At 31.3% G+C, this 8,334-nt stretch overlaps 1 protein-coding gene across 1 annotated transcript; it reads right to left on the reverse strand.

Annotated features, from left to right (window-relative positions):
- Positions 1 to 1,169: 1,169 nt before the first annotated feature.
- Positions 1,170 to 7,286, reverse strand: LOC111696549 (uncharacterized). The gene is made up of 6 exons (XM_023466178.1): positions 7,101 to 7,286; positions 6,499 to 6,677; positions 5,317 to 5,389; positions 4,206 to 4,309; positions 1,660 to 1,732; positions 1,170 to 1,218 (listed from the first exon to the last, which is right to left on the reverse strand). Exons 2-6 carry the CDS (start codon positions 6,674 to 6,676, stop codon positions 1,170 to 1,172), a joined length of 477 nt encoding a protein of 158 aa, XP_023321946.1. The 5' UTR covers position 6,677; positions 7,101 to 7,286.
- Between the last annotated feature and the right edge of the window lie 1,048 nt (positions 7,287 to 8,334).

Raw genomic sequence — 8,334 nt, forward strand, 5'->3', positions numbered from 1 at the left:
AAAGGGACTGTGCATGCGTAATATCAAGAGACTCACTATTGATATATATAGCAATGTCATATTTATAACGGTAACCTTAAAAGCTGTGTCTGATCAAGCATGACATCATTGTTTATAATTTTGAAAACTGATTATTTTCAACTGTGGTTTCTGTGACTTGTGCATTTCTGCTGCAAGTAATATCAGAAATAAACACTTTTAAAGGGAGTGACCGGCTATGTAATGTAGTTGAACTGAGTATGCGGTGTTGTGGAAAACTTCTTTCGGATTCATTTGAGACATATTAAACTTTTTAAAGATCTGTAAATCCTGAGTTTGAGCGCAAATTCGACGTTCAAAACTCCTACTTTGGGGGTGGATACGTTTTCAGAATTAGTTTTTATAAATCATTAAATACCGACGACATAAAATGTAAAAAAAGTTCTACAAAAAACTACAGACGTCATGTATAGGAACATGTTGAGAAAATAAAAATTAATCTTATCATCGAAAATAAGTAATCTGGTTCAATTATTAGTTTATATTTTCTCATTATTCTGGTTCCTTAATATTCACAAAGATCTTCGCAGATTTTCTAGAATTATTATTGAAAAGACGACATTTGAAGAATTTGAAGAAATCTGCGAAGAAATTCAAAGAAAAAAAGAAATTCAATATAATAATGAAAAAGAAATAATCGACTTTAACATTGATTTATTGACAAATTTCTTTCGAGAAATATGTTCCTAACCATCTAATTAGATTATTGTATAATTTTTACTTTATTTTTCGTTGTCGTTATTTAATTGTTAAAAAAAAATAATTCTGAAAACGTATCCACCCCCAAAGTAGGAGTTTTGAACGTCGAATTTGCGCTCAAACTCAGGATTTACAGATCTTTAAACAGTTTAATATGTCTCAAATGAATCCGAAAGAAGTTTTCAACAACACTGCATACTCAATTCAACTACCTTACATAGCCGGTCACTCCCTTTAAAGGGAGTGTCTGGCTAAACAAGGTAGTTGAGCTGAGAATTCAGTATTTTAGAGATTTTTTTAGAAATCATTTGAGATCTAAACTATGTTTGTACGGTGTTTCATTGCTAAGTAAGAGCACACAATAGATCCTAAAAATCCTCTTCGGCACTCCCCCCTAGGCAGGTTGTGGCGCAGCATGGATTCCTGGCAGATTATGGCTTGGCAAGGCTGCTCAGCAGGTTATGCAGCACCATAACCTGCCTTGGGGTAAGTGCCAAAGAGGATTTTAAAGATAGATTTTGCTCTCTTTGGAACCTGATGTCGTAGACCTTAGATAATTCAAACTATGAGTTCTATTTGATCTAAAAATCAAAGTTTGAAAGATGAAAGGTGGACACTACGTGGTTGCAAAGATTAGTTGCAGAGAGGAGAAAAATTATAGTGTTTTAACGTAATCAATTAATTTCTTTAAGGTACTGTAAACATAATTTCAAGTGACCGTCCATTGATAGAGTGGCACGTACAATTAACAACAGATGTGTCTTTTGGTTTCTCCATAAAAGTGACTTATACATTTCTTGCTTAAGAAAGAATTGAGAAATTAACAGAATTAAACATGATTAAGCCAGAAAAATTACATTATTTACCAAATTATTGATTAAACAAGGGTTTCACTATTTTGAATAAAAAGTATAAAAAAACCTTGAAATTTTGATTTCTGTTTGTTTCAAGGTGTCAGGGTCTACTCCACTCATTAGAAGCTGGAATTGAAGTTCTAAACATTTAATCATAAAAGTTATAATCAGTTGCCTGACTTTCTCCAAAGAGAGCGGACCTATCTTATGTGGTCCCAGAATTACAGTCTGGGGGAGGAGTGTGTTTAGTTGTACATCTTGTATCCTACATCAAAGCAACGAAAGTACATAGAAAAAAACAAAACTTCATCTTCAGCTTGGTGTACTGAAAAAAGGAGTTTAACCCCTGATGGGTTTACAAGCCTTGCACAACGATACCCATATTGCATAAGGGATGCAGTTATGGGTTTAAATAATGCCCCTTAATTTGGAAAGAGTATAATAGTAGGAACAAAGGGAGCAATCCCCTATACCCTTCCTCCCACAAACCCCCTTATCTCTCTCATACCTGATTTACAAATCGATCAAAATCAAAAGAACTATTTGGAAAGGCCTTAAAGTGTATAAACAAGATAAACAAGAAAAAAGAAGAAACTTTTGAACAGGAAAATTAGAAGGGGTGTTAAGCTTTACACTATCTTTTTCAACCAATATAAAATGAAGACAAAGGCAAGATGAGAGATCCCCCCCTACCCCAAATAAAATGCTCTAGAAAGTGTGTAGAAGAAGCTGACACAAGTAAAACATGTGCAAATATTACAAGGGGAGAGGAGAGGGCGGTGATTTGCTCACTCTTAGCCCCCTCTCCTTCTATTGCCCCCAAGAATTCAATATAGAGAGCTCTGAGAAGAGAAAGTCAGATCATTCGCTAGTTTAGATAAATACAGGGTGCAGAAAAAACCAAGATCTTTTTAAAAATAGTTCTTTCTTGTAAAATGGCTTATTAAAAGGACATCCCTTTTCTTTTTTTAAATAGCCAATATATGATTAAAAGATGTATGAAATATGTAGGAATAATAAGAAAATGAAGAACAAGAAAAATAGAAATCTCAAAATACTTTCATCTGATATCATATAAAAATTTTAAAAAGTAGTGTAAAATTTAATCAAAATAAAGTAATTAAAGTTAAAAATAAAAGTTATAATCCTTATTATTATAATTTTACATTAGGAGGAATACAAACTATCAAGAAATTTTTAACTTTAATAATTTATTTTAATCAAATTTTACAATATTTTTAAATTTCAATATGAAATCAGATGGAAACATTTTGAGACTTCTATATTTCTTGTTTTTCATTCTTTTTTCTTGATCGTCCATTCCTTGTCCATCCTTCAATCATACTTTGGCTAATTTTGAAAACAAAAATAAATGAATTTTTTGGATGTTTTCTGCAGCTAGCCAAATTGCAGAGGCAAAACTATTTTTTGATGGAGCAGGTAGGAGAGAGATAAGGAGGTTTGTAGGAAGAAGGGTATAGGGGATTTCTCCCTGTGTTCCTTCATTTTATACTGTTTCCCAGTTAGGGGAATTAAGGAATTTACCCATAACTGCACCCTTTATGCAAAATGGGGAGTTGTGATCCCTGAAAGCTCTCTTGAGAGGTATCTTCGATGGCAGTCCAGTCTTCACATCTGGTCGAGTAAAAAACCAGTATCGTTGTGCAAGGCTTTTTTCCCACGAGGGGTTAAACTCCTCTTTCAGTGCACCAAGCTGAAGATGAAATTTTGTTTTCAGCTTCCCCTGTAGGATACAAGATGCGTAACTAAACTCAGGGCTTCCCTAGCTGTAATTCTGGGACTACTACATAGTAGGTCCGTTCTGCTTGAGAGAAAGCAGGCAACTGGACAAACTATCAAGCAATAAATAAATAGAAAACATTGTGGAAATGTGAAAAAAATTGAAAATATTGCGGTAATGTGAAAATGAAATGAAAACATTGGGTAATGTAAAAAAAAAGAAAACATTGTGGTCATGTTAAAAAAAATAAAATGAAACATTGTGGTAATGTAAAAAAAAGAAATGAAACATTATGGTAATGTAAAAAATAAATGAAAACATTGAGATGATAGTTTTAATGCTTTTTCCCATCACTTTGTCTACTTTCTTTTAGAACCTGGAATCACAAAAAAACCAGGTTTCAATTTTTTTTATAAATCTGTAAATTTAGAACATATTATTATATTATGCTAAAAAATCCTGAATTTTTTTTAGTTTTGTGAACTGTAGACATATGTATCAAGTAATTCTATATTTGTATACGGCATGTCGGATTCACAACTGTACCCTTCAATTTGATGTCTGTTCAAGGATGGGGTGCTTACATATTTCAAAACTTCTAATTGTTTAATAACTTTATATGCAAACTGTTAGGTATTGTAGTCAAATTATTAATTATTTTTCGTAAGTTGCAGAAAATAAAAAAAAATTTGATTCTAACTTAAAAAAGGAAATGTGTAATTCAATTTTTTGTTTGCCGTTGACGATAAGATAAAGGTTTACAGGTACCATTTGGAAATGTGACAAACCGTTTATAAAAGGTCACTTTAAGTTGCATAATGCATATCTTTCCCATTAAAATTTTTGATTTTGAGATGTTCTGTCTCCGGTACCTCTATTTTTATTCTTCATTGTTTCTATCTCATTAAAGAGGTCTGCTAACATCTGTCTATGCTGCTGCTGCAGCCAGACCAAACTCTTCTCCAGTTTTATAATTCTAGAGGAAAGCTTAGTTCAAATAATTTTCGCTAGGTGGGGTTGAATTCCTTTATTATTTTTAAGGGTTTTGACAACCAGAAAAGAATACTGAGGTGATTTCTAATTTTTTCATTGCCCATTGTTTTTAAGATTTGTTACTCTTTTACTATTTGTGCTTTACAAATATTTAAAAAAAAAATTATTCTAGATTCAAATTTTGGCGGTTTATACAAAAAGTAGCTTAGGACTTCATTACGTTTTTTTAAACCAAGCTAAGAACATTCCCCTGGTCTACCTAGCTTCCCAATGAAATTTGAGATTTGGTCAAGGAGTTCGTGAGTTATGTCCGGACAAAGAAACAGACAGACAGACAAAAAGAGACAATTACATGAGCCAACAGGTTGCATGCACCTTAAAAGAATATCATGAAAAAAGTGAAAGGGACTATAAAGGAAAGGGGGTATAGTTTGAAAGCTAATCACTTAAGCTGTTGATCGGGACCCATGAAAATTTATCTGATGTTCTTGGCCGGGAAATTAATAAAAAACTGTGTCAAATTGATATGAAAATTCATATTTATACAGTTTTGTATAGAAATAGTAAGTTTAAGCAGATCATATTCAGTAAATATGCAACCAATCTGAAAACGAAGATATCCCAGAGGAAACTAATCTTCATTTAGGTTTGCTCCAATTATAATTTTATAATTTTTATTTTTATTTTGAATAGATATTATTGATAATATTATTTAAATGTCCACAATACGTCACCAGAACTCCCACTATTGAGAGTACAGTATACTGGTCACATGTTCTCTGGGATATCTTCGTGTATTTGCTAAGTATGATCTGTTTAAACCTACTATTCCTACACAAAATTGTATTTCTTTCAATTTTCGTATAAATTTGACACAGACTTTGATATCAATTTCTTGAGACAGGAACATGCAGATATAATTTTCATGGGTCGCGATCAAGAGCTAAAGTGATTAGGTTTCAGCCTATACAACATTTTTTTCTTATTCACCTCATTTTAGCGCTGTTAGATGCTCTTTCTAAGGATATATTTGAACTCGCTCCTGTTGGTCCCTTCACAGTCTCTAAACAGTTTACAATTTTCAAGGGGAATTAAAGATTCTAAGCGCGTAATTCAAAGGTTGACCGATTCACATTGATTCTCTTTAAACCTTTGTTTGATCAAGTATGAATTATATATCAAAGTATATAATTTAGAAAACTGATTATTTTCAATTTCTGTTTCTTTACAAAAGTAACTTGCGCATTTATACTGCAGTAAAACATAGAAATTGTTTAAATTAAACACTTTTAAACTTATTGAAACGACAGTATCTTCCACCTTATTGATCAGATAAAGGTTTGAAAGGAACCGTTGTAAATCTAGTATTGTCATCTGCGCATTGAGGGTCACGGTAAATTACGTTAACAGTCCCTTTAAGTGCGAACATATTAGATGAATGAATTAAAAGTCTGAGCAACATTTGGCGCATTCAGTTCACTGTACACTTCCAAATATTAAGAACCAATCTTTCAATTTTAAGCTTGAATTTCGATTAAAGGGTTCTATTGAAACTGTAGTTATTTTTGTATTAACTTGACAATAATTTAAATATATTTATCTTGTTTCTTCGTTATAGCGTTTTATCAAAAGAGACTCTGGGTTTCCTATCCACTAAATTTGGATTAATTAGGTGCTCGGGAAACCATACTCGAACATACTCTTTCATTTAATATTTACAAGATTTGAGCAAAATTTGGAATAATTTTGAGGACAATTTGTAATAATTTTGAGTACAATTTGGAATAATTTGAGGACAATTTGGCATAATTTTAAGGACTATTTGGAATAATTTTGAGGACAGTTTGGAATACTTTTGAGGACAATTTGTAATAATTTTAAGGACTATTTGGAATAATTTTGAGGACAATTTGTAATAATTTTAGGACTATTTGGAATAATTTTGAGGACAGTTTGGAATAATTTTGAGGACAGTTTGGAATACTTTTGAGGACAATTTGTAATAATTTTGAGTACAATTTGGAATAATTTGAGGACAATTTGGCATAATTTTGAGGACAATTTTGAATAGTTTGAGGACAATTTGGAATAATTTTGAGGACAAGTTGAAATAGTTTGAGGACAATTTGAAATAATTTCTAGGATGTGAGGACAATTCAAATGTGTTTTTACCTTGAATGTTTGGGACTGTGTTAACTCTCCAAACATCAATTGGAACTGGAAGCAGTGAACTAGGACCAGAGCTAGGACTAGGACCTGAACCTGGACTAGGACTGGACTCAGGACTAGGACCCGGAATTGGACCAGGTCCATATTCTGAGGTTAGGACACCTCCCCCACTAGCAGGCATTCTGAAGAAAAACCGTTCTGAAACTTATAAGTTATTAATGACTGACTTTATTATGTTGCAAAGATATAGGGATTAGAAAATTTGAGTTTGTGGCAAATCCTTTAATATTACGCATTAAACAATTTCTGGTCGTCCAGTTACAACTTACTAAAGTTTAAAAAGAAAATTGTGAAATGCACACATTAGACGGACAAGAAAAAGCTTCTTCCTTATTCTGATGATTATGATTTTAAGAATATAACTTCTAGAATCTTTAAACAAAGAAAAAAATCTAAACATTATGTGTCAGTGTAAACTGTAAACTACTAAATAATGAAAAAGAGTTACAGAATTTAGATTGTACAAATTGAAAAGTGGCGTGAGCTGCCCTGAATTACTGAATAATATTCAAATAAGAATAATGCTTGAATTTGAAATAAACTACCTGAACTGAATATATCCCAAGTTCTCAATATTTTCCGATATTTTTGATCCAACAATTCTAGACTGAATACCTCAACCCTTAGTTACTCTAGTTCCAGCCTTTCTTTTTACCAGCTATCTATCTATCTAGTTTACTATATACCTATCTATCTATCTATCTAGTTTACTACATACCTATCTATCTATCTAGTTTACTATATACCTATCTATCTATCTATCTAGTTTACTACATACCTATCTATCTATCTAGTTTACTATATACCTATCTATCTATCTAGTTTACTATATACCTATCTATCTATCTAGTTTACTATATAGCTATCTATCTATCTATCTAGTTTACTAAATACCTATCTATCTATCTAGTTTACTATCTAGCTATCTATCTATCTAGTCTACTTATGTACCTATCCATCTATCTATTTATCTATCTAACTACATACCTATCTATCTATCTATTTATCTATTCATCTATATATATATTTATCTATTTATCTATCTATCTATTTATCTATCTATCTATCTATCTATCTAAAAACAAGATAAATTGAGTTCCTCTGTTGTGTATGATTAAAGTAAAAATACAAAACGCATAATAAATATTTTTAACCTTTCTATTAACTTACATTTTTCATCTTTCATTTATTAATAATTGGGAGGGGAAGAGTCGTGGAGCTAACGAGAAAAATACAGTGAACTTTTTTTGATTTTTGCAAAATTATCTGAACGTTGCAAAATTATTGCAAAATTACATCTTTTAGAACCAATTATACACGATTTAGCGTGGGTGTTATGAAAATAACCTTTTTTTATAAGATACATATTCAATATCAAATATTATGAAATCTAATAATATTTAAATTATGTTTTAATCAGTTTTAATATAATGTTTTAATTCTTATTTGTTGTTTAAAGTTTTTGAGCATCATATAGTGTATTTGCAATTTTGTAAATTTCTAAACTTTAACTTCTTTAGTTAAAGGGAGTGTTCGCGAAAAATGAAAGGGGGTATAGGCTTAATGCGATTAAAAAGCGCTTTTGACCGCTACTAATCTTACTTCTATCTGTTGCGTCTATAAGGAGAAAATTGTTAAAGAATAACTTAGCACCGATACAAATTGAGAAAATTGCAACATACAACTTAGACCGTAAAAAATCAATTTAATTTCAAACAAATCATTCAGATATTACAACCTATAGTCATCGATTATCTTTCGCCACATTTGTATATAGTT

This window comes from Eurytemora carolleeae, unplaced genomic scaffold (assembly GCF_000591075.1).
Source record: "Eurytemora carolleeae unplaced genomic scaffold, Eaff_2.0 scaffold159, whole genome shotgun sequence".
In the NCBI taxonomy this organism is placed as follows: domain Eukaryota; kingdom Metazoa; phylum Arthropoda; class Copepoda; order Calanoida; family Temoridae; genus Eurytemora; species Eurytemora carolleeae.

Bases quoted from the DNA above. Each gene is read 5' to 3' on its own strand.
- LOC111696549 (XM_023466178.1), bottom strand. From the start codon at position 6,676: ATGCCTGCTAGTGGGGGAGGTGTCCTAACCTCAGAATATGGACCTGGT. The intron at 1,733-4,205 runs GTACCGGAGACA...TTAAATGTTTAG, and splicing joins AATGAAGAATAAAAATAGAG to AACTTCAATTCCAGCTTCTA. The intron at 1,219-1,659 runs GTTTTTTTATAC...ACTTACCCCAAG, and splicing joins ACAGAAATCAAAATTTCAAG to GCAGGTTATGGTGCTGCATA.